Source organism: Aulonocara stuartgranti (genome assembly GCF_965226115.1).
Source record: "Aulonocara stuartgranti genome assembly, chromosome: 22".
Lineage (NCBI taxonomy): Eukaryota > Metazoa > Chordata > Actinopteri > Cichliformes > Cichlidae > Aulonocara > Aulonocara stuartgranti.
The window spans coordinates 20,278,554-20,305,431 of record NC_138957.1 but is presented as its reverse complement, the minus strand read 5'-3'; the positions used below and the strand labels follow the sequence as shown (position 1 = coordinate 20,305,431).

At 40.7% G+C, this 26,878-nt stretch overlaps 1 protein-coding gene across 2 annotated transcripts; it reads left to right on the top strand.

Moving 5' to 3' along the window:
• The first annotated feature begins 321 nt into the window (after nucleotides 1-321).
• On the top strand, nucleotides 322-21,007 carry LOC309699371 (Y+L amino acid transporter 2). Of its 2 annotated transcripts, none has more exons than XM_082522373.1 (13): nucleotides 322-440; nucleotides 547-679; nucleotides 10,848-11,209; nucleotides 11,535-11,710; nucleotides 11,899-12,041; nucleotides 12,979-13,104; nucleotides 13,461-13,605; nucleotides 16,165-16,288; nucleotides 17,321-17,424; nucleotides 17,570-17,666; nucleotides 17,788-17,937; nucleotides 18,424-18,607; nucleotides 19,315-21,007. In XM_082522373.1, exons 3-13 carry the CDS (start codon nucleotides 11,081-11,083, stop codon nucleotides 19,407-19,409), a joined length of 1,473 nt encoding a protein of 490 aa, XP_082378499.1. In that variant the 5' UTR covers nucleotides 322-440; nucleotides 547-679; nucleotides 10,848-11,080; the 3' UTR covers nucleotides 19,410-21,007. The 2 variants fall into 2 exon arrangements, with proteins under 2 accessions (XP_082378499.1, XP_082378498.1); XM_082522372.1 differs by having other exon boundaries at nucleotides 521-679.
• The last annotated feature ends 5,871 nt before the right edge of the window (nucleotides 21,008-26,878 follow it).

Sequence of the window (26,878 nt, the reverse complement as noted above, 5' to 3'; positions counted from 1 at the left end):
CCATTTGTTAATATTGGTGGTGGTGGTGGGGGGTAACATTATGCAATATATTCAGTTTTAGAATTTATATTCAGGGTTAACTGTAGCTAGGCTCAAAGTGTTAATGCTATCTTTTTTTAATAAACAACATTGTCATATTCAAAACCAAGATGGCAAGTGATCATTTTAGGGTGGCACATGCCACCCTTCTAGATCCGCCCCTGTGTGGGGAGTATTTTCCTGGCACACTTTGAGCCCTTTAAAATCAACTAAACGTTACATAAAAAACTACAGTCTATATGATTACTGGTCCATCTTTTATGACTACAGTGTACCCACCCACAGTCTCCAGATCTAAAGAAAAAAAAATCCATTTTCATTGCTTGACAGAGCTTCAACTGTCTTACTGTCTACTCTTCAAACAGATCAAATCATCGCTCACCCGAAATGCTAACAATAGGGTGAGAAGCGACACGCGATGAACTTTATTTCCTCTGTTATTTATTAAAGTATCTTATGCAATGTTCTCTGCTGTTCACAGAAAGGCTTCTGCTTTTGAACGTATAGGGTCACGTATGGTGGGAGGTTGGCTAGGAGGAGCCAGCTACAGATGTTGCTTGCCTAAAATGTGGAGCGGCACAAGTTGGTGACTGGAAATCCCAAGGACGGTCCTTGAGTCACCGCTCGCTTCAGCTAAAAGGTAAATTGCCTGACTTCACAGTAGAGGTTTCACTACCTTTGTAGATGTAGAGACTAGGTGGGCACGCGGACAGGAGTCGTTTCAGTCGAAGTTAACCGTCGCTACGTGTCTTTCACGCGCACACTAATGCTAGCATGTACATCTGCAGCATCATACGTGTTCGTCGTCATTAGCTCTGTTGGCACACGTGGAGCCGCCCGGCAACTAGTTTAATGCGGACTCTTCTTACATGGTGACTGAGTGTTTCGTTTACATAACAGTGTGAGCTGGAGATTTAAAGTAGGCGAGACAAGACGCGCTTTTCACCCCTCTCCTCTTTCACTGAGTGTGTGTCGGGCCGGGGCTAACAGAGCTATCATTCCTAATCATTGGTAACAAAAACCGTTGCCTTTGCGTGTTAACAGGGCGCGAGCGCGTTTTGCGGTTGATGTGGTATAATTTGGTGGCTGAAACTAAACAATTGCGTGTTGAACTTTCCCGCCTATGGCTAATATCGGAGATGAACCACTAATTAGTGACTACATTGCTTTTTGTGTGCCTTACAGAATGGTGGATGCCCCGTGCGGAAGCGCGCAGAGCTACACTGCTCGGAGTCGTAATGACACAAAAGGCAAAGAAGTCGGTCTAATCTTCTCTGCCGGCCTTTTTTAATAGCGGGAAGTTATCTGGATCATAGGCTAGAAGGGTTTACAATCACCACTACTTTTAAACTGAGTTGGGAGTACTAGTGGAAGTTGTACTTCCTTTAAAAGCTAGGTCTGAAATTTGCATTCGCCCTTTCTCACTTAACATGCGGAAAATGACGGAGTCGAGAGTGAAAGGAAATGTAAGTCGCTAGCAAGTTTGCGTCAGGATTCAATAAATGAATGCAGCGTAAAATCAGCGACAAAAACTCCTCCAACAGTTTAAACATGCGTTTAACGAGCCCGACGTGCCTCAAGTGCTATTATTAAAATCCGACGTGGTGTTCACTATGCACAGAGCAGATGCTGAGTATAAAACCTTTAACAATCAGCAAACTAAAAAAAAAATACATGCTGCACGGTCCACACAGCGTAAGCATTATTGCATAATAGCCAGTTCTGCGATACCGACAATAACTTGGGCAGCATCGTTATTTCCCAAACCTCTGTTAGAGTCCAACTCCACACTCACATTGCTACCTAACGTCAGACCTGCCTGACCACAAAACAGACTCTTGCAACATCCTGAGCATCATTTAGTAGATGTCTCAGAAAACGGACAACAGCTTTGGCCCTTATTTAGGCGGGTCTTCTGTGTCCACCCAGTTTCCTCTCAATGTGAACACATTCACTCACCTCCATTCCAATAGTTTCAGCAATCTGCTCCCAGGATTTGTGAATAAGAATGAATAATATTTGTGAGTCCTTATATTGATACTATGATTATTAACCCCTATATAGAGCCAGTTATTGTTATCATGTAGTTACATTTTCGGAGAGGCGCATGTTAAGTTATGCTGCATGTTATGTTGGTCGGTTTTTGTAGGGGCTTTGCTATAGCTACAACATAGATTCCCCCCTGAAGTATAAAGACTTAATAACAGAAAGAGGATCAGATTCTTGTTTTGAGTTCAGAGATGAGTGTGCAGTGGAGTGTTTTCTATGTTATCAGAATTATCTTAAAGTGTAAGTGGGGTAAATGTATTCACTTTGTACAGTTAAAAAACTAAAGTTGAGTAAGTGCAGCTTCACTTGAGTATGAAGGGAAAGAGATGGGAACACATAAAGAATGAACACTTTGCTATGTTAAACTTATTGGCGATATTTATGAGTTGCAGAAAGGTCTAGAATAGTGTTCAAAATGGATTTTAAACATGGCACAAGGCATTCATGCTGATGGTTTTATATTTCCTACTAGATGTCTAAGGAATGAACATTTCAGTAAAGCGATATCCAGACTTTAAAAGCAGTAAGGTGTCAGTGTCAGGCATTGTGTGTCTTTGCTGTTATGAGGCCTACGTAATCATTTTGTGCATTTTGATTCATACATTACACTCACAGTAACTCCATATGGAGGTTGACTTGTACATCAGGTTTCTTCTACACGGTCTTGTTCTTGACACTGATAGTTTAATCGAGTTACTATTCTGTTGTTCTTATGAACATGGGATAAATTCACAGAAAATGTTATTTTGGTGAGCATAACCATTTCCCCTAGAGATGGGTTTTGAGGCTATGGTATGGGGGGGGGAGCATCTGCATTACCTTAACGAACAGATGCTAGCATAATTTCATTGGACCAATAACGGGACACATGGCGCCAGACCTCCTCAGACCAGAAGGTCCAGTTGTGACATCCAAAAAAATTATTTTCTGAAAAGATGATTGCTCCTTACTTTCAGATGATTTCAGACTTATCATTTTAGGCAGTAATCAACTTTACTAATGAGCAATGCTCAACGTTGCTTGTTGGTTTCACCAAAAACACTGCATCCAATAGAGAAAAGCAATGAAATGTTTGTTATTAAATTGAGTAAATTTAAGATTAGGGCTGGGCCATATTATACCGTTCACGGTAATACCGGTATAATGTTAGGCAACGATAGGAAAATGAAATATCGCGATAGAATGGGAGTAAAACGCGCATGCGCAGTGCCTTTGTTTTCATACGCACATGGCCGATTGTTGAGTGAAACAGATGAACCAGAATTGGTTTGTAAAAATGGTGCAACTTCCGTGATGTGGAACTGGTTTGGTGTTTGTCCATCAGATACACAACAAAGCACATTTTTTTGCAGAACATGCAAGCGGCCGTCGTTATTGTCGTATTTGTCGGACTAAGATGCTCTTAAATCTGGGAGTAATCTGGGTCCTGAACTCCGTATTCTTCAGGTCAAACAACACTGCAGCATCACTTAGAGTTAAAAACTGTCTAAATTCTTTCATCTTTAATAAAACGATCAGCATTGCTGCTTTACCAGGTGTAACTATAAAGTTTAACTTCCAGGCATCCATGAAAACAAAAGTTATTACATTTAACGGAGTTAGAAGTTAGCAGGAAGCTAGCGGAAGTTAGCTCGCTAGTTTCGCTAGTTACCTAAGCATGATATTGCATGTTCTGACTGAGAGATTTCTGAAAAAAATCAAACGTACAGCTCTGCTATCACTTCCAACATAAATGAAGACAGGAAACTAAACAGCAGCGACGTTTGCAGGGTTACTGAAGTTGGGCTAGCTGGTATATAATGATGTGCTACGTGATCGCTAGCGACACAGCTACAGTGGGGAAAAAAAGTATTTAGTCAGCCACTGATTGTGCAAGTTCCCCCACTTAAAATGATGACAGAGGTCAGTAATTTGCACCAGAGGTACACTTCAACTGTGAGAGACAGAATGTGGAAAAAAAATCCATGAATTCACATGGTAGGATTTGTAAAGAATTTATCCGTAAATCAGGGTGGCAAATAAGTATTTGGTCACCTCAAACAAGGAAAATCTCTGGCTCTCACAGACCTGTAACGTCTTCTGTAAGAAGCTTTTCTGTCCCCCACTCGTTACCTGTATGAATGGCACCTGTTTGAACTCATCATCTGTATAAAAGACACCTGTCCACAGCCTCAAACAGTCAGACTCCAAACTCCGCCATGGCCAAGACCAAAGAGCTTTCGAAGGACACCAGGAAAAGTATTGTAGACCTGCACCAGACTGGGAAGAGTGAATCTACAATAGGCAAGCAGCTTGGTGTGAAAAAATCAACTGTGGGAGCAATCATCAGAAAATGGAAGACATACAAGACCACTGATAATCTCCCTCGATCTGGGGCTCCACGCAAGATCTCATCCCGTGGGGTCAAAATGATCATGAGAACGGTGAGCAAAGATCCCAGAACCACACGGGGGGACCTGGTGAATGACCTGCAGAGAGCTGGGACCAAAGTAACAAAGGTCACCATCAGTAACACACTACAACGGCAGGGAATCAAATCCCGCAGTGCCAGACGTGTTCCGCTGCTGAAGCCAGTGCATGTCCAGGCCCGTCTGAAGTTTGCCAGAGAGCACATGGATGATACAGCAGAGGATTGGGAGAATGTCATGTGGTCAGATGAAACCAAAGTAGAACTTTTTGGTATAAACTCAACTCGTCGTGTTTGGAGGAAGAAGAATACTGAGTTGCATCCCAAGAACACCATACCTACTGTGAAGCATGGGGGTGGAAACATCATGCTATGGGGCTGTTTTTCTGCCAAGGGGACAGGACGACTGATCCGTGTTAAGGACAGAATGAATGGGGCCATGTATCGTGAGATTTTGAGCCAAAACCTCCTTCCATCAGTGAGAACTTTGAAGATGAAACGAGGCTGGGTCTTCCAACATGACAATGATCCAAAACACACCGCCCGGGCAACAAAGGAGTGGCTCCGTAAGAAGCATTTGAAAGTCCTGGAGTGGCCTAGCCAGTCTCCAGACCTCAACCCCATAGAAAATCTGTGGCGGGAGTTGAAAGTCCGTGTTGCTCGGCGACAGCCCCAAAACATCACTGCTCTCGAGAAGATCTGCATGGAGGAATGGGCCAAAATACCAGCTACTGTGTGTACAAACCTGGTAAAGACCTATAGTAAACGTTTGACCTCTGTTATTGCCAACAAAGGTTATGTTACAAAGTATTGAGTTGTATTTTTGTTATTGACCAAATACTTATTTTCCACCCTGATTTACGAATAAATTCTTTACAAATCCTACAATGTGAATTCATGGATTTTTTTTCACATTCTGTCTCTCACAGTTGATGTGTACCTCTGGTGCAAATTACTGACCTCTGTCATCATTTTAGGTGGGGGAACATGCACAATCGGTGGCTGACTAAATACTTTTTTGCCCCACTGTATGTTAGCATAACATAAACAGTGAAGCTGGAGGACGAACACTAACACTTTTCCACTTATAAAAGTTAACATGAAGGTTCTTCATGGTTAGAGACAAATGCAATCGCATGGCAGGATGCTGTAAACGGACCAAACTTCAGTCAGGAGAACAACTGAGATAATCCATCCACAATACGAGGTTAGTCATTAATATACTGCAACAACATGGGAATAGAGCAGCTGCCAGAGAATTCAACATTAATGAATCAATGGTACAGAAGTGGAGGAAGCAAGAAGAATGAGTTTAATAAAGTTTGATTTATCTGACTGCTTTGTTTCGCTTAATGTGCCTTATAATCCCGTGCACCTTATGGTCCGAAAAATACGTACTGCACACTGCAGTTTAATGTTGCAAAGCACCTCTTTTTAACTTCAGTGGATATTATACATGGTTATGCTCAGGATATGTCAGCCCATTTCTACTGGAAATGCCTTTTGGTTAAACTTTCAGCAAGGAATTTGCATTTGCACTGTTACATTTTTATAAAGCTTTAATGTACATAAAAACCAGCTTCTTGTTTAAGTGAAAATAAATGGAAGGTTGTCTTTTTGCGCTAGTAATGTTGTGGAGTTGTATTTTGTCTCGCATCAATTATATCGTCGGTTATATCGTTACCGCAAATTTTCAAATATATATTGTGATAAATATTTTTGGCCATATCGCCCTGCTCTATTTAAGATGAACAAAAAAAGGGATATTCAGGAGATTTAGCTTTGTCAAATTATGTAAGGTTGCTGCTGTTATTATAGTTGACCCAAAGTGGTTTCAAGTTATGGTAGTATTAACATTTGAGGTTTCAAAAGATGGAAAATCTGCACATAGGAACACCCATCCATCCATAAAGTCCATCCAAAATCCTAGAACTCCCTCTCCCCAGTCATCTCCTTAAGCTTCACTGGGTGAACACAGAGGCGTTCCCAGGCCAAGCAAGAGATATAATCTATTCAGTGTGTCCTGTTTCTGCCCCAGGGCCTCCTTCTGATGGATCATGCCCAGAACACCTCACCCAGGAGGCATCCTTGTTAGATGTCCAAACCACCTCATCTGGCTCCTTTTGATGCGGAGGAGCAGTGGCTCTACTCTGAGCCTATCCCAGATGGCCGAATTCCTCACTCTATCTCTAAGGGAGAGGCCAGCTACCCATCAGAGAAACCTCATTTCCGCTGCTTATGTCTAGGATCCCTTTCTTTCAGTCACTACCCAAAGCCCATGAGTATAAGTAGAGACATAGCTCAACTGGTAAATCAAGAGCTTTGCTTTTACACTCAGCTCGCTCCTTACCTTGACAGATCGGTACAGTTTCCGCATCACTGCAGCCGCAGCACTATTCCGTCTGTTGATCTCCCTCTCCTCTCACTCGCGAACAAGACCACTAGATACTTAACCTCTTCAACTTTGTGGAGTAACTCGCCCCTGACGCGGAGTGGGCATTCCACACTTTTCCAGCTGAGGACCATGGCCTCAGACTTGGGGGTGCATATCTCATTCTAACCACTTCACACTCTCACTGGAACAGCAATAGCTGGCAATATAAACAAACAACAAGATTAAAATGGAAAAAAAAAAGTTCACAGTGGACTTGACAAAAACCATGAAATACCTCAGACATGATTTAAAAGGGGAATATAGACCTACAGAGCTGATTCAAAATCCAAGGAGTTGTCAACAATTACACAAATTTAATAAACACATTGCTTAAATTAATCTTTTTATCTACTTTTTTTTGACTGAAAGATTAAGGTAAAGTTGCACCAAAAGCTGATGGCTGAGAGTACAGCACGCTTCCAATCAGAATGTCATTTTAATTGGAAGGGCATCAAACGTCTGTCTTCTATATTAGACACATAAAAACATTGGGATGGTGATGATGTTGGGAGCCACAAAGATTTAATGTGCATTGTTTCTGTGGTTCAGTTTCGAAACACATCGAAACCTATTTTTTTTCAGTTGTTACACCATTGGATACCCTCAGTGAACATATTTAAAGTTTTCTTCCATGTTATATATCTACAGTGTAATATGAGTGTTGTTTCTTCCTGGGGATCCAACTCATGGAGCTCTTCATAGTGCTTTAATGTATTTGTGCATGTGCTTCCAAGAAAGATGTGTTTAGTTAGTAAAGGTGAAATTTGATTTGGCTCAGTGTTTCAGTCCAACGCTTGCTTTGAGTGCCTCTTCCCATGAACTGATCCAGGCTGAAGGAGGCGGGATGAGTAGTTTGCTTCACTTTTTAGTAACATAGCACCTGCTTATGAAGCACACGGTGTGCTACAGACAAAGCGGCAGGATTATGTAAGGTTAGATCTCTTTTTCTCTGTGAATACACACTGATGAGAGGAGAGAGTGAGCGAGGCACTGCTTTCCTGTATGGGAAGTTAGAATCTAAAATATGCAAATTAAGTTAAACTTTGCTCACATTCAGTGATGAATTATGAAGCCAGCGCTATCAGATGATATAAGAAAACAGATAATGGGTAAATGAGGTGCAATAAAAGTGGAACTTGCTCCATTTTGATTGCACCGTGTCGTCCGACCCTGCAGGTTAAAAACCAAAGTCGCGTGGGAATGAAAGGACCCGTGGCTGACAGCTGGTTATTCAAGATTTACTAGTTCGGGGAGCTGGATGCCTGTGAAATAAGCTGCTGTTGTTGTTTCCTTATTCATGGTTGATTTGAGGGTTGTTCCACTGGCAACAGCCCCAAAGGGATTTGTCTCCTCCTGGGATCAAACCAGGACTCTTTCACTTGTTAGACAAAGGTTTAAAACGATACACCATGGAGCCATTTGTTAAACAGTACTGACCAGAATGTGACTGACTGCTGAAGGCGAGCAAGCTAGATGTAATATTGCAACAGGGAAATATAAATCTTTAAGCCAGCGCATACAAGATGTAGTTATCACAGCCTGGCTGTTGGTTGGTTGTTTGTCCCTGATTTGGAAATGTTCTTGGATGCACTGACGAGCAGAGAGATAGGAATTATAAATGCAGCTAATCAAATATATGACATTCTTATTATCATTCTTATTATACAGAGTATTTCAAAAAGAATCATCCGATTTCAAAAGGCTAGAAGTTACATAGTTCTAGATGCGAGATTTTAAAATACATGGCTAAATATGAAGTTTTATAGCAACAGTTACAAAGTGCTCAGTAGGGCTGCACGATTAATCGTTAGAAAATCGCGATCTCGATTCATACTTATGTGCGATCTCATTTCCAAATGACAACGATTTAAAAAAAAAAAAAAAAGGCAACGACGATTGTACCGCATTTTGATCCGGGACGTAATCTGCATGAAAACAAGCGCTCACTCTTCCTGCTCAACAAATGACAAGGGCGGAGCCTTATACCACGTGATACAGAAGCTGTGCCGTGTGATGCTAAAATTAGCAGGGAAAAAACAACGGAGAGCACGTCAGGGATGATGAGAAAGTGACAAGAGAACATCCGTCCCGGTCAACCACCCAAACATCAATAACGGGAACCTTATACAGCGCTTCCCTATACCCGTCGAACTCCCACAGGCACAAAGAAATTACGGAGGCTATCACTTATCACCTGACCAAAGATATGGCTCCCATCAACACTGTGCAAAATGAGGGATTTAGGAAAATGATCAACACCCTAGACAAACGCTACACAGTGCCGTCCCGCAACTATTTTTCTATTGTTGCACTACCTGCTCTATACACGCAGCGCCGAGCAACGGTGGAGACGGAATTTCAAGCAGTACAACATTTTGCGGCAACAACAAAACGTGAGACATTTGTTGTTTTTATGTTTATTTATTGTTTTTATGTTCAGTCTCAACTGTTACGAAGTTGATGTGCAGTTAATAAGTGCAATAAATATTTATATACTGGAAAAGAAAATCGTGAGAGAATCGTGATCTCAATTCTAAGCCAAAAAACCGTGATTCTCATTTTATGCAACATCGTGCAGCCCTAGTGCTCAGTGTCCATATGTCAATTTGATAGTCATACTTGTCCTATACTTCTGCAAGCATGTCTGGACTCACTGCAGTCGTTGCTCTTGTCATGCTACCTTCCAGCAAGCACAGAAAAGTCATAAATTCCCTCTTTCTACAGTACACGTTTGAATTGAGTTAAAGCACTTTGAAATCTACTAAAAGTTGCTTGTTTCCTGGTGATTGTGTTGAATTTATTTTCACATTCTGCAATGGTGACTAAACGGTCGCCCACGCCCACAGGTTGGTTGGCAGTGTTTCAGACTCACCAAGTCTTTTGATCACAAGGTGATTGCACAGGTCACTTGCCAACTTGACCCCATTCATTTGCATACTGATATCAGGCTAGTAGTAGACTGACTCCCTCTGATGGAAACATTTCTAGCAGGTTTTCTTGACAGTGTTGGTCTTCTTGACCATCTCATTTCATTATGATAATATTGTATTGTTGGGTGTCAGGTGACTCCCAACGATATGACCAAAAATATTTATCACGATATACATTTGAAAATTTGCGATAACAATATAACTGACGATATAATTGACACTAGACAAAATACTTTACAACTCCACAACTTTATTAGTGCAAAAAACAAACAAACATCAATGTATTTTCACTTAAACAAGCAGCTGTTTTTTATGTGCATTAAAGTTATATAAAAAATTAAGTGCAAATGCAAATCCTTGCTGACAGTTTAACCAAAAGGCATTTCCAGTGGAAATTGGCCGACATATCCTCAGCATAACCATGTATAATATCCACAAAACTTAAAAAGAGGTTATACACACACAATACGGTAATATTATGATGAAGCACTGTACGTATCACTTCGTGAGGCTCCTGCCTACGATAACCGTAAAGCTCCGACAATCCATCAAGCAGTGCGGGTTCGTAGCTAAGCAAAGTCGTACTGAAACATTTGACAGATACGCCGCCATGTGCGTATGTAAACAAAGGCACTGCGCATGCGCGTTTTACCCACATTCTATCGCGATATTTCATTTTCTTATCGTTGCCCAACATTACACCGGTATTACTGTGAACGGTATGATATAGCCCAGCCCTACTCCCACCTCTAGTTAATGTGTAATATCTATGGGAAAGAGCAGTGTGGGAAACATTTCACTCACAGTGCTATTTGAACCCAAAGCACTTCATATATAAAGAAAGGCATTCATTTATGGAAGATAACAGAGATGTGTGTATGATGACATACTGAACTGGGATCACTTAACTCATATCTGCTCAGCAAAACTGTTTACTATTATAATAAATTCCCTTCTGTGAGACAGTGTGTGCTTGTTTCTTTTACAGATTGTCCGAGAGAAGCACCTCTTGGACTTCAATGAGTGTTAGAGACATGCAATAGCTCGAGCCATTCAGTGACACTCAACACCTCAATCCCTCCTTTCTCGTGTGATAGGCCCGCACCTCTTTGTTCAGTTTTTCTACCTCTTATTTGTTCTAGTCTTTGACTACTTTGTCATTCCCATCATTTCCTTGTCAATCTCATCTGAGCTGAGGCCAAAGGCTGTAAATTCCTCAAAATGGTTGCTGATGTAGACACGGCGTCTCAGGGTAGTGGCATGCGGCTGAAGCAGGAGATTTCCCTCCTTCATGGTGTCTGTCTCATTGTGGGAAACATGATCGGCTCGGGCATCTTTGTCTCGCCTAAGGTAGGTCTCTCCCTTTTTTGGGGGGTGGGTGGTTGAGTTTTTATTGTGGTTTAAACATTGCAGAGCAGTAAAATCTAAATGCTTTCTTTGTAAAATGCACCTTAATTACTAAAGAAATCTGAAATTGAAGGACTTCAGTTTTTGTTGATGACGTGTATTACAGCTGTCCAGTTTAGGGTTGAGCAGTCTTCTATATTTACATTAGATCTTAGATCACTAGGCACATTTGTTCAAATGACAGCTGGTTCACTGCCTTCTGTGTGTGTGTGTGTGTGTGTGTGTGTGTGTGTGTATTTAATATCTCCTCTCCTGTGTTACCCTGCAGGGAGTCCTTATGTACACTGGCTCATTTGGGATGTCCCTGGTCGTGTGGGCCATCGGAGGGGTATTCTCTGTGTTTGGAGCGTTATGCTATGCTGAGCTTGGTACCACCATCCGTAAATCTGGTGCCTCCTATGCCTATATCCTTGAAGCCTTTGGTGGTTTCTTGGCTTTTATTCGGTATGTTGTTTCAGCAGTGCACTGCTGAGCCCTTCTACTAACACAATAAACTACTCAGGCATGTGCTGTACTGGGATTAAATGGTAGACGGAAACAAAGGTTGACATTACTCAGTGTAAATAAACTAAACCTGCCTACTGTAAGCGTTACGTGAAGCGATAATTAAGATGAAAAAAATGTCTCTGTAGACTGTGGACATCCTTGATGATTGTAGAGCCGGCTTGTCAAGCTGTGATAGCCCTGACCTTCTCCAATTACCTGGTCCAGCCTTTCTACCCCACCTGTTTAGCCCCCTACGATGCCGTCCGTCTTATTGCTGCTGTCATCATATGTAAGCCTCTTTCGCTATTAATCACTCACATCATTTATTTTACCTGCTATTTATGTTTGCATGGATGTTGTAAAGGTGTAAGTGTGTTATGTAGTTTTAAGCTTGTATCCATGCAGTGTTGGTTTAAATCTTTTTGGACATAATTAGGGAGAGATTTCTTCAACCCCAGCAAAAATAGTGTGCTGATAAAGCAGGTGAAAAATTGCACATCACCACATCCCATCTGTTTCTGTACCTCTGTGCTAATTTCTGTAGACAGCTCAGTTAAAGAGCTGGCAATAGAGCATTGTAACACACAAAAATTAGTTTTGTTTGTTTGTTTGGTTTTTTTTATAAACCAAAGCAATGGAAAGTTCATATACAGTTGTTTACTGTATTAGATTGTACTGTTTTACATCACGCCCCTGTAAATTGCAGTGCATACAGTGAGAGTCTTAATTAGGAGGAAGTCTTAAATGCATCTTTGTCTCCTGTGCAAGCAGGAGGATCAGTTGCAGACAGTTGAATCTTTCACGCAAAACAGCTAAAATGGATTTCCACGTGTAAATTCAGGAGAAAGGTGTTTAAAATGGTCTATTGGCTGCAGCACTACTGGAACACGCATGCTGCATTTGGAATAACTTGCATGGCGCCCATATGAAATGTGTCATTTGAAATGGGCTTCTTATGCATGTGGTTTGACTTGAACATCGAGTGATAGAGCAGATGATGGGACAGGTGATGGAATTAATAGAAGCACGCTGTGAGATTCATTTTTTACAGGGGTGTTCCTCACAGGGTCTGAATGAACCCGGTGGTATTTGGGTGGTGCCGTGTCAGTTCTATATGAGGAGGAGTGACTTGTACCCTTTAGCTACATTCTCTAGCTGCAAGCTTTTCTAGAGCTGTAGTTTTCTACTACTTTTGTAGTTTTATACTGCTTCTTTCTTTCCATCAGGTGTGCTCACATTTGTGAACTGCATGAAAGTGAAGTGGGGTGCCATTCTTCAGGTCATCTCTACTTTTGCAAAGGTCATTGCTCTAATTGTCATCATCATTGCCGGACTGGTTAGGCTGGGACAAGGTAGGATCCCTGAATAGTCTCTATTTAGAAAACAACTATTAAGGCTACCAATTGGTCCTTAGACAACATATGTTCTAAAGCTCAAAACATGGTGCTTATATAATATTGATGATAACAATAATAGTAATTACAAATACAGCTGGATGAAATCTGTTAAAATACATTTATCAAAGTCATTTAAAAGTTAAACTGTGGGCATGGTTAGGGTGTTGTGTGGCTAAATGAACTGTTCCTCTCTCCCTTAAGTGAGAAAAGTAAAAAAAAAAAAAACACCATACAATTTGAATAATATATTTCTTTATTATGAAAATAAAAAAATGGGATATATTTATAATGTATACCTTGTGTTGTTGTAGGTTTTAACCAGAACTTTGAGGATTCTTTCAAAGACTCCAACCTGAATCCTGGTGATATGGCCCTGGCCCTTTATTCAGCACTCTACTCTTACTCTGGCTGGGATACGCTCAACTTCATTACAGAGGAGATCAAGGACCCAGAGAGGTACGCAATCTTGTATTTATAATGCTCGTTTTACAGTAATCATTAAAATCCTTTATTCCTGGTTGTGCTTTCGATTTGTATACATAAAGTGGTGTGAAAAAAGTGTTTGTGAAGTAAGTAAAGTTACATTTTATTTATATAGCACCTTTTAAGACCAAGATCACAAAGTGCTTCACACAGAAATACAAGGCATTTGAATTTCTGTGCACTCTTTTTTTGTATGTTTTTCACACATTTTAGATCATCAAATAAATTTAAATATTAGACAAAGATAACACAAGTAAACACAAAATGCAGTTTCTAAATGAAGGTGTTTATTATTAAGTGGGGAAAAAATCCAAACCTACATGGGCCTGTGTGAAGAAGTGATTGTCCCCTGAACCTAATAACAGCTTGGACCACCTTTAGCAGCAACAACTGCAAGCTAGGGCTGCGATGATTCGAGTAATTCGATTATAAAAAAATTCTCGACACAAATTCTTTGCTTCAGTGCTGTCGTCGTGGAAGTGGGAGCACTTCATCCACATTTGTGACTAAAATCACACCTGCAATGCAAACAAATTTAGGAGCAGCATGTGAATAAAAAAGCTGACAACATTGAGTCCACACAGCCCGCAAACATTGGTAACACAACAGCAGCAGTCATGTTGATGCTGGCACAGTTTAACGAGGAGCTGGAGTCTGTTTGCACACTGTGAAGAGCAAACGAAGCCATTAGCAAGACGTGAGCTCTGGTTAAGTGAAAGAAGATGTGTTTCTAGCAACCAAAACAGCAGCGCTGTTCCTGCAATCGCCAATAAAACCATTACTGGGAAAAAGTAATGACAAACTCTGACACTGTTTGCTTTACACAGTGGAGAATCTGCAGTAAGCCTCAAGAAGTTGTATTAAGATATACAGGTGAATTGTTAATTGTTAATCTGATACCATGTTTAAATTATACAGCAAGCTGTATAATTTAACTAAGAGCAGCCATCCTATTGATGCTTGAAGCAGGGGTGAATCTAAAGAGGGGCATGGGGTGTACTAGACCTCTCATGTTTCGGCTGTGTGCAGGCAGGAATTGGACCCAAACGCAAACTCACTAGTGTTGAGGTTTAAATTTATCATCTTAAATGTTTATATGCTGATTATATTGCTTTATATAAGAAACTAAACAGAATACAAGAAAGCCAAACTAAGACGCTAGACTATAGAATAAACTGGGGCAACAAAGAACTAAGAGCATAATACAAAAACTCAGAGACACAAGAAACTCAAAACACTGGGACACCGACCCAGGACCGTGACAAGACCAGATTAATTTCGAGGCTTTCATAACATTTTTCAGATTGAAAAGTTGCAATCAACAGTTCATTTTGAAAAAAACCTGTGTATATTTGTTATTGCTCAATAATAAGAGAAAAAATATTTCTTATCTAATTTCTTGATTGATTGATGGAATAACTGAGCGATTACTTGATTACTAAAATAATCGATAGCTGCAGTCCTAAATTAAGCGTTTGCGATAACTGGCAGTGAGTCTTTCACAGCGCTGTGGAGGAATTTTGGCCCACTCATCATTCTTTTGTGAAATCCCGGATGAGTCGTCAGCAGGAATATCTAAATGTCACAAAATTTGTTTTGGCTGTATCACGATACACATCGCGATATGTTTAAATAGCCTCCAAAAACAAAAAACACAGAAAGTCTCATTCCTTCACTCATCTGAAACTCCCACTGTCCTCATATCTTTCCCTATCTGGTAGTTTATAAACACACATGCTAAGGGCAGTGCGCCAGGTAGAAAATCTGGGAGGGGGTTATTAATGATGCATTCACAGTGTGTGGGAGAAAAACAAACTCACAGTGAATTGCATGCAGACAGCTTAATATTTCCATTGCAGTTCTTACTCGATGGTTGTGATAAAACCATTTTATCCGTCGTACGTGGAAACATCGAGCATATTTGCCCACCCCTACCGATTACTCCCAGTGGTGAAAGTTCTCCACTGTTCCAGGTTTTCTACATTTGTGTATAATGACTCTCAATGTGGTTCATTGGAGTCCCAAAGCGTTAGAAATGGCTTTGTAACCTTTCCAGACTGACGGATGTCAATGTTTGTTTGTCAGGCGTTTCTTTAGACCTAGCGTGCTGTGGCATAATTAGCCCTTGCCAGACAGGTTCTATTTAAGTGATTTCCTGATTCAACAGGTCTGCCAATAATCAGGCCTGAGTGTGTTTAGTGAAACTGAACTCAGCTTTCCAAAAAATGCAGTTAATCACAGTTAATTCATAATTTAACAAGATGGGCAATTACTTTTTCACACGAGACCAGAGAGGTTTGGATTGGATTGAACATTTGTCCCTTAATCAATGAAATCGTCATTTAAAAGCTGCATTTTGTATTTCATCAGGTTATCTTTGTCTAATATTAAACATCAAACATGTAAGTGTGACAAATATGCAAAACACTAGGAAATCTGGAAGGGGGCAAACACGTTTTCACACTGCTGTATTGCTAAGTAGTTTAAATCTAACAGTCTTAATGGATGCCACCTCCTATTTTTCCATTGCAGGAATCTCCCCTTGTCCATTGCCATTTCAATGCCCATCGTCACAGTGATCTATATCTTGACCAACATAGCTTACTATGTCGTCATGGACGCAGATACAGTGCTCAACAGTGAAGCTGTTGCTGTGGTGAGTCCAAAGCTCTGTACTAGAGTCACTTTGTGTACATATCTGCATACAAGCCCTATCACATACCAGTATTTACAGCCTCTGCTCACCCTCTTAGAGGTAGGAGGATGTGATCTGTCCCTCCTGTGTTTGACTGTCGTCTCTCTGAGTCCATCTAACAGCCACTGCCTCTCGCATCTGGCTTTGGTACTCCCTCTTGGTCATGCAAGACTGTAGGAGTCGAGATGACAGGAACCTCATTTAGCTAAAGAGGTTAGCGCGCCACACAGGAACAGGAGGAGAGCTCATGATGTGATTAGTGCAGGGAGAAGGAAGATTTGTACTTGTCAGTGGTATTTGCTAATCTCTTTTTTTTTATTTTAATGGTTTACTAATGTTCTGTCATTAAGCCAGGGGTTTTCTGCCCTGTTGTAATGAAACTGTGAGATGCAGCAAAATTTTTAGTCAGGTTTTGGAGATTAATGATGTCGAATCTCATTGTGCGCTGGTTGTACTTTGCAACTCAGCGCCACATTAAAACATGATGATGTTTGAACCTAAACTTGATTATATCACTAATATAATGCACCTCAGGCATGTTTGGGTTTTGAGTGGGTTAAAATGAGTGATGCCACATCGTTGTCGAGTCAAGCTTTTGGCAACAGCTCAGGTCACAATATGAACAAAGAAAATCCACTCAGAGGTTTTAAAGTGGCATCACAGTATAACATCTTTCTCAGTTCCTGCTGTTCTTCTCTTTCTAGCTGGTAACTTTTTCTTTCTCTCCTTTCTAACAAAGTGTCCTGTGAAACTGCTGTGATCTGTGTAGTTTTTTTTGTTGACAGTATTTGTACTCATTGATTATTTGTAACAGTGTGAGTTTTACACTTTCTTCCGCCCTTGAAAAGGAAACATCAGGGGTTCCCGCAAGCAGATTAGCCAGTTTGTTGGATTAGTTCTCGTGTCTTTTAATTAGTGGCACACATCTGCACTGATGAGTCACATTTTTACTAAAGTGAAAAGGAGTTACAAGCACTTTGGCTGCTTCCTCAGACATTTGCAGATGAGGTGCTGGGCTGGGCTCGTTGGCTGATTCCTCTTTCTGTGGCGATTTCCTGTTACGGAGGCCTCAACTCATCAATCATTGCAGCCTCGAGGTAAACTCCTAAATCTAGTGGCCTCCATTTCTGTTTTTCCCAAAATGTATGGGTTTTTTGTTTTGTTTTGTTTGTCCTATTGCCAACTAATCAATCAGCAGCACAGTGACTTTAGTTCTTATTGAAATGTCATTTTCTCTCGCAGGTTGTTTTTCGTTGGTTCCAGAGAAGGCCACCTACCTAATGTGCTTTGTATGATCCATATTAAACGTTTCACCCCGATTCCTGCCCTACTTTTCAATGCAAGTATCCCCAATATGTTTTTTTTATTTTAATGTAAATCTTTGTGGTTCTTCATCTTTGTCATGAATGTATTTCTCTTGAACGTAATATTTGTGTCTGTTTTTGGTCGTCTTCTCACAGGGTGGCATGTCTCTGTTGTACTTGACTGTGCCAGATGTTTTCCGGTTAATCAACTACTTCAGTTTCAACTACTGGTTATTCATCGGCCTGTCGATAGCCAGCCAGATCTACCTTCGCATCAAAGATCCTGATCGACACCGACCCGTTAAGGTACCAAAAATGATGCAATGTTCTTAATAACCAAAGTGAGCTTGAAATACAAACAGGTGTAAAATTTAGCTCAGATGTGTTAGTGCAGTCAGCTCAGAGATAAAAATGAAAATAGAAATAAAGCATTAGGCAGGATGATGAGTGTAGATTGTGTGTATGAACGTCTTGTTTCTGAATGTGAGCCAATGTTTTTTACCTTATAATCTTCGACTGCACCTTGGTGCAGCCACCCAACCACATCATCCAGCTCACAGCCCCCATCAGATTGTGAACAGACAAATAAACCAATGAGCACAAGATGTAAATGGATACATTAAAGATAGTGTGTAAAGTGTTGTTCATGGTCTGTGAAGTTTTTTTCGTTTACCCATCAACAGTGAGTGTATTGTACTGTTTACCCTCTTTTGTTTTGAGTTGCGACAATGTTTAAAGTCATGTCAGTCTGATCCTTTTGTTTTGTCCATTTCTCCTCCTCCCTCTCGGTAGCTGTCTTTGTTCTTCCCAATAGTCTACTGCCTGTGCAGCTTATTCCTGGTGGTGGTGCCGCTCTACAGCGACACTGTCAACTCTCTAGTGGGGATTGGTGTGGCACTTTCTGGGGTACCGATCTACTACATTTGTGTCCATCTGCCTCGCAGCTCCAGACCAGCCTTCCTTGGAAAAATGCTCAGTAAGAGAAACACTGCACTGCCTATCATAGAAGAGGTTTTGTTTGCTTTGAGGGAACTCTGAAACTCACATTTGATAGCCTTCTTATTAAAGCACTTGTCTATTACTGCTTTATCCTTTAACATTTGTGGTCTAGCTCTGAGAAAGATCAGCAAGAGCTCAGTGTCATATTTTCATAGGCTAGAACAAGCTAGCCAAGCTGTCAGTCTAGCTTTTTATTCCCTTTGAGGGGAAATGCATCCTTTATCTTCCTTGCAAATTCCCAATTGGTTTATAAAGGAAGAATTTCCCCAAGAAACTTAAATCTAGGTACAAAGGTAGAGGATTGAAGCTAGCACGTGGTAATATGACAACAGCTATAGTATAAAGCTCTGTGAATGAATGTGGCTGTGTTAGGTTATTACTCACAACTCTTTAAAGTAGCATACCAGTCTCATATTTCCTATAGCTACCATAGAAATGTATGGAATTGCTATGGCTCTCTGTAAAGGGATTGGAATTAGTGTTTCATAGTTCAGTTTAGCATAAAACCCACCTACACTAAAGGCTTCTATAGTACAACATTTATAAAACTCTTACTGTTTAGAAATGCTACTTTTTTATACTATTAACACTGGACTAGTTTAAACAAGTAACACTTAAGGCAAATTTTTCTAATTAGCAACCCTTGAGCAGCCATCTGATTTTTCTTTTTCTCTCTTCACACAGATGCGATATCTCTATACACCCAGAAACTGTGCATGTGTTGCGTGGCATCGCCAGATATTGATCTGGACAACATAGACCCGGGGAAGATCGAATGATCGATGGACAGACAAACTCAGAGTAAAGTACTGTACGGGGAGATAAAGGAGGATGAACGAACACAATATGAAGCAATCTGGGAGCGGCAGACAATCGGGGCTGAGATGAGATGATCGCTGGACCTATTAAAGACGGATGGAGACGGTGCAGAGATGAGCACACCACGCTACTCGATCTCCTCCTCCTCCTCTTCTTCTCTCACACATGTGCCATAAAGAAGGAAGGAGCAGGATTTTACTCAGACTGTTTATTATAGGCAAGAGCACAAATGCAGTGTATTATTACAATTATACTAAGTGTATATGTTAGCAGAAAATTTAGTCCAAAAATCTTGATTTTTGAACTTGAGACCTCAAAGAAGAGCAAACGGTTTTTGCACATACATTTTTCATTTTGAAGGAGACGATATATAAAATGGTTTAAAAAAAAAGAGTAATTAAGGAGCGGTCCTGCTGTATATTTATGATCACAAATCTGTCATGCTGCTTTCCATCCACCACAGCTGCATGTGGGAACTTTGACATCATCTTCAGGGCTCTTTTTAAGTTCAGGCGCCTCCTAGTGGTAGCTTAAAAAACTTCAGTTGATAAGTCATAAGACTTTCCAAAGTGTCATATAAGAGTCTGTCTCTGCTTCTGTGTGTTGTGTCTCATGTTTGTACTGTTACCTGTCACCTTGTTGCTTCATATACGTGCACACGATCCATTTAAAAGTAAAAAATCTCATGTTTTTTTTAGGTACACACCTCAGTTACACTTTAAAAAAAACCAAACATAAGGATTTCTATTGCAGATGAAATATTTAATATATTTTTTCACTTTTTAATGTATCGCCAAGATGGGCGGTTGTCACAGAGCAGATCAATTGTTGGACCATCATGCAGTAAAGTGAAAATTCACAGCTGTAGTGTGTTTATATGGTGTTTTGTGGTGTACTTTTTGTGTTCCTAGACTGTACGTGCCTTCAGTGAGGTGGGTCTAATGATGTGATATCGCCACATTTGTTCTTGAGCACAGTCGCCGACATGTCGCTGTAAAGTTTGCCAAATGTGTTTCAAGTCGTCATCTTTCATTAGTTTCTTCAAATTGAAGCTGCCTATCACAAAAACACAGGCAGTAGTTGTTGGTTAGCTAGAAATAATCAGTCTTTAGATTTAAAAAAATAAAAATAAAAAATCTGCTTAGCCTCTGGACATGATTAGGAGCTAACGGGAGCACACGGTTTGTTGCTTCACGTGCTAATTTGCTTTTCGGGGATCAGTAGTCATCGGTTAAAACAAACTAGTGGGCCGTTTAAACACAAAAACAGCTGTATATGTATATTTCAGTATACTGTAATACAATGAACCTATTATTCTCAGAAAATGCAAAATAAGAATGTTATAACATATTTGTTGTTTCATTGGGTACCAAATGTGTGTTTTCTGGGTGTTTGAAAGCTTTTGTGCTGAATGTGTCTTAAGAACCTGCTTTTTTTCCCACTGTTCTGATTTATTTTGCCAGACGAGCTTCTCCAGTGGGCTGGAAATGTGTTTGCTCACTCCGAGGCAGAAAGTGAGCTGTGTGTTTTATCTGAATAAAGTTAGGTACAGACTTCAGTGACTGGCTGTTCTTATCGTTTGCTTTGTTTGACCTGAACACACAAAGTCTCCTAGCACTCACTGCCACTTGAGGTCATCCTCTCATAACCCCCTACGTCTGTAGCTTTACCCTTTAGGTAAATGAGCAGCTTTGATAAAATCAAGGTTTTAAAAGTTTCCCAACTGATCAGTATGAAAATCCACATTTTTTTAATGGTATTTTAACTGGTCCTGGTGTAGAGGTCTACATGGCAGGGGACCATTAGCACCCTTGAACGTGGTGCTAATGGTCGTTGACCCACTGTTGGTCACGTGAGTCAACACGTAAACCAGTCTGAAAAAAGGCGTGGGTATTTACCATCATTGAGGGGTTGTCCCACCCCATCTGAAATAAGAAAACCAACTAACCACAAAATTAAAGTCCTGTCATTTCCTTTTGCTAGCTCAGAAGGCTCTTGAGAGTCATGTAGCTTTAAACCAGAAGTTCTTGTGTTAGATTGTGTTTTGCTGATCAGCTTTTGATAAAGTTTAGGCAGTTAATTTTCAGCAGAAAATCTGAGAAAGATTTAATTTGAAAGAAGTAGTATTACATATAGTATATGTTTTATATAGTAGATTCCAACCTAAATACTATATAATCAAATATTTAAAAATAAATATCTGTAAAATAACACCATCATTGATTATCATTATTTTAGTAGCTCAGGCTATTCTCCCTTTTTTAAATTTAACTGTGGGTTTTAGTGGAGCTCATCTGTGGAAGCATCATTGATATAATATAAATGTATAACAAACATCTGATTGGCTTGCTGTTGCAAACAGCAGGCTTGAACCTTTAGGTGGGCGGTCCTTAAAGGAATATAAGGATATCCTCTCCCGCTGAAATCGCAGAGAAGCATTGAGAGCAGCCTGAAGCCTGAGTATTTGGCTCACGGTGACACTTTGCCCATGTGTACATCAGCTGTAACACGGTAGACTCCCTACATAATAACTCACCTCCATATCTGCTTTGGGAAACAGGCTTGGATCGAGAGTGCTTTTGTGTGTTTCACAATTGCTGTGAGCGGGTGGGTTTAATTGTTATGTGTCATATGCTGCAGTTTGAAGACAGACTTAGCTTGTTGAGGCTGGGCTGATTGCAGGCCAACTACGTACAGGGTGGAGGGTCTGAGAGGACAACTGCTGTTCCCTGTTGAAGTTGTCAGCATGTGGAGTGTAGCTGATTTGTGGCATAACTGGCCTTGACCTTGGATTTAGTTTGCTTCTGTGTTCACAAATGGGATGCTACTGTTTTATTCCTTAACTGTTTGTAGCTCAAGAAGTTTCCTTCTGATCTCAGTAATTTTATTAAATAAATTATATTTTAAAATTTTATTGGTGTCACCTTTTGCCCACAGCTAAACTGTCATTCAGACCTAGAACCTGTTTTTATTAGAAAAGCACTAACAGCAATGAGGAAAAGCAGAATTGTTGGTCTTTCGCACTTGTTTTTGAATCTTTCTACGGACTGGAAACTGTTTCTTGGCATCTTTTCTGCTCTGTCTACCTTCCAGTCTCCTCAGGTGGCTGCTCAAGCCCCACCTCCTGTCCATCCAAACCACATCGCCTCCCTAGAGGCTCAGTGCAGAGGCATCACATTTCAACGGGGTGTGCGCTCTGTGCTTCAGATGCTGCCCGTCGATAGGTGCTCCTGGCTGGGGGGAAGAGGCCTGAGTGTTCCTCCCCAGAACCACGGGAATTGGGTTCCACTGACTCATGCATAAAAGATAAAGCAGTGGAGGGGAAATGTAGCCGAGCACCATGACGGCTACAGAAACTACTCTCTCTCCCGCTGAGTGGAGATCAGGCAGCAGCTGAAGTGAATTCTTGGTATTAAAAGCTCAAGGCTGCTAAGGTAGTACTCTGAACACCTGATGGTCTGGAGGGAGCATCTCACCTGGGAATGGGCAGAGGAACCAGGGTGCTGCTGTTTGATGGATGAGTGGCTGTTACACACTGGCACCAGTTTGGCATCATGGAACTGCCTCGACGTCTGAACTGGATGCGTAACCGAGCTTGGAGGCCTCATGGCTGCCGCAGGCACTTCAATCGTAAGTGCAACGTGTGTTTGGGCCAATCAGGGAATCAGTTTTAGTCTTGATTTCCATTGTTTATGTTGTCTTTGTATCCATGTCTTTTGTTCCTTTGTTTCTTCTTCTTCTTCTTCTTCTTTTTTACAAACATCTGCTTTCTGGACCTGCTTTGTAATTGTCTAAGTGCTGCTGTGAACCCGAGAAGCTCCCAGTGATGTCATCATGAGTTGTCAAGTGTAAGTTGTTGTGACTGTCACAGAGCTGCTGCTGTTCAGAGCATCATGAGGTGGACTGCAGACACATGTGTCTTGTGCGCCTAGTCATGCTTGATGATTTTAAACATGTCTACATGCTGCAAAGTTTTGTGTTTTTAAATTAGTCATGTGACTCAGTGAGCGGTTCTCAAACCTCTTCTGGCGTGCCCCGCGCTCATTTTCTAATCTGTCATTGAGGTGGGAAAAAAAGGTTAAGAGAAGTTTTAGTCAACTAAAAGTCAGCACCACAGCATCAGCAAATTATGTATATTTTAAATTTTCACACCATGGTTGCAGCAGCTCTCTGCCGCAACAACAACAAGCAGACTGCAGGTGTCAAATAAGATTAATGTTAAGCATCATGTGCTGAAAATGCACCAGGGTGAGAGAACATGCACTGAAGTGTATGAAGATTCATTCATATTAAAAGCATCTTCACTTGGCTGCAGGCTGAGATCGCTCCTGGTTTGTGTTGGTCTTATCTTAAAGGGCCAAACAACATCATTACACTTGTTATTCTTTGCTGATAGTTGATGCATTTGATGACAGATGGCTACGATTCACTTTCCCTCTAAAAATCTCATCAGAAGGAAAGCTTGTCTGACACAGTGAGCGACGGCTGTCTGCCAACGCTCTAGTCTGTTTGATCAGGCCTGATGGTGAATGTTTAATTGAAACAACATCTGTGTCGATTGTGTAAGATCAGATTGTAGGAATGAAAAGGATGCAATGCGACACCCGTGTGGCCAGGCTGAGCAGATTTGATGGCGTTTTATTCGGTTTGCATGTTGTTTGCAAAGCTGAACGTCTGCAGACTTTTCTGTGCCTTTGTAGAAAAAGTTGCTTGTTGTGCAATGGGTGTGTATAGTGTGACATGCATACATACCACTGAAATGGAGTGCATGCCCAGAGATGGCGATTGCACCTAAACTGGCTAATCATGCTCACTTCCAGCTACATTAATTTGATTCTTGGACTGTACTAAATAAGTAATTTATTTGAATTTCATGAGCGGGATCACTCTTTATACCCTCCTCTTCCAATTCTCTTGACTATATATGACCCCACATACTGTCTTTTTGTGCCCTCACTGTCCTTGCCTGTTTCAATGAATTCATCTCTCATTAGTACATGGGGATCTGTTCAGCCTGGAAGCCACCACCAGCACCCTCTGAGGCCCAAACCACAGCCTCAATTGATGCTTACTGCCATTATCTACTAGAAATGAACTCAAACCTCAATGAGGATGTGGTCCTAGCTAGTCAATAAGTATTTATGCAGCCCATCAGTTCCTTCTTTGTGGTGGGGCCAACCCCTGCAGGCAGTTTGAACAGCAGGTGGGTGGGGCCTCTGTGTGCATATTATGCATATCACGTGCTGACATCACATGGCGTATTGGAGTATTAAGAGCAGTCTGAAGCCTTAGCTTGAATCAGTGGTTGTGATGGAAAAGACTTTGAGATGATCATTGAGAGTTCATGTTGTATGGCATTTGTACATTTGTGTTTCATAAAGCCACCAAAACCAATCATATTTTCACAGTTGACTTCTTATAACAGGTTTTATCAGTCTTCTTAGGATTCGTTTTATCAGGAAAATATTCTATAGCTCCATCTTAACAAGGAGTGCTCAGGCAGGCAGCGGTCTGGGTGAGGTGGGGGAAGCAAAGGGAGACCAAAGAGACAGCAAACAGCATAAGAACAAACACTTGATGGAACCAGCGACCCTAGATCAGCAACATTCAGCTCTGCGTGTCAGAGGGGAAATTGAAAAGTTAAAAAATGAAAAGCACTGAACTGCTGCAGTGGATTATTATTATTAAAGATTTGCTCAAAATAAGCTGCCGAACTCGACTCTGCCCTTTCAGCCTTTTCCTGAAATGAAAAACCAAAGTCAGACTTATAAATATGAACAAAATCAACAAAGGTTTCCATCAAGGTCTCACCGTGGAGCTTGGAGTTGAGGAAGCATCGCCACATTTGTGGAGTTTGAAACTAAAGCAAACACGTGATTACATTTAGGTGTTACTGTTTGAGATAAACATGTATAGAAGTCAAAGTCAGCCTTAAAAATGATCATTACTACATTCAGGTTAGACAGAGCACCGATTCCTGCAGGTATTCACTCCCGTTTAACTTACTGAGAACACGTTAGTCGAGTTAAATGACATTCGGTATTTTCAGATGTCAAACAGGTAACGTCTCGCCTTTCTAACTGCTGAAGGAGCTGAAACTGAAATGTATCTCAAGTATTGAGCTGTAATTATGGGTCAGAATTTGCTTTGAAACCACACACTAAAAATCTTCTTTTCAAGTGGGACTTAAATTAGTTTTATCTTTTTTTCCTCCCGCATCTAAGGAAGCACTTGATCAGAACAACGACAGTCAGATCACTTTCTAAATATACTGCCTCTGTTTCTTGGAATAATCTACAGATGGAGCTGAAATTCTCAGACACTTTGAGTTTAAGTTAGTTGTAAAGAACAGCGATTGCTCTTAAAGTGGCACCAAACATGGCTTGAAACTGTTTTGTCTCTGATATTTTATTGCTTATAACCCATTGATAGTCGTGTTTGAGATTGTCTCCTGCTCCCAGGATTCAGCGACTCATGAAAGAGATTTTTAATCTGAATTAAACTTTTAGTTATAAGGCGGGGTGGTTTGTGATTATGTATACTGTTAAGATACTTGGAGCTTGCATTCCTTATATTTTGCTCTTAATCAGCTTTGCAGTTGTAACATATACTTTAAAAACAACCTGCATTGCATGAAGCGACCTAATGCAAAGAAACCTCAGCAAAATAATGTATTGAAAACTCATTCATGTCTTTTTTGTTTTTTAAATTTCTCTTTTAATGTGACTGCCTGCCAGCATCCCAGTTAAACCTGCACTTTAAAGATTATTTCTTACGAGAAGGCTGAGTGGATTTTGCACTGATTAGCTCAGAATTTGTTAACGAGAAGATCTAGAGCAGCGGCCTCGAATGCATGATGGCATTTTTACGCCTATGAGCCTTGAAATAGCTCCGTAAAGCAGAACAGAATTACTTCAAAGTATTGATAAAAATATACGACTTTCATCGGCCTTTTGACTGTGGCTCAGAAATTAAAATAGCAACAGAGGGAAAAGGGAAGTTTAAAAAAAAAAAGCTACAGCTAACAGGTCATAATGTTCGTACTGATAGTCGAAACGCAAATGTCGACTTCAACAGGCAGCTGGAAGAAATAATGTTCTCCCTGGAGGTTATTGTTCATGAAGCCTTTTTGTTATGTTCGTGCAGCTGAACCACAGTTATAATGAATATGCAGATCATGATAATGCAGCTTTTCACTCTGTCACATTAGAAGTTGTTGTTTTTTTAGTCTCCCACACCTCGGAATTGATGGTAGTTGATTGCATGTAATTGTAGATGGCGATTGTTTACACATTTCTTTTACACAAAATGTTCTGGTACCACTTCCTTTGTTTTTGAGGGGTAGTTGTTCACTGGAGACGGAGTAGTGGGTACTAATGTCGCTGTTCACTGGTGGCTTTAAGTACTTATGAACACTTGTGGGATGACA

Bases quoted from the DNA above. Each gene is read 5' to 3' on its own strand.
- LOC309699371 (XM_082522373.1), top strand. From the start codon at position 11,081: ATGGTTGCTGATGTAGACACGGCGTCTCAGGGTAGTGGCATGCGGCTG. The intron at 11,711-11,898 runs GTATGTTGTTTC...ATGTCTCTGTAG, and splicing joins GGTTTCTTGGCTTTTATTCG to ACTGTGGACATCCTTGATGA. The intron at 18,608-19,314 runs GTAAGAGAAACA...CTCTTCACACAG, and splicing joins CTTCCTTGGAAAAATGCTCA to ATGCGATATCTCTATACACC.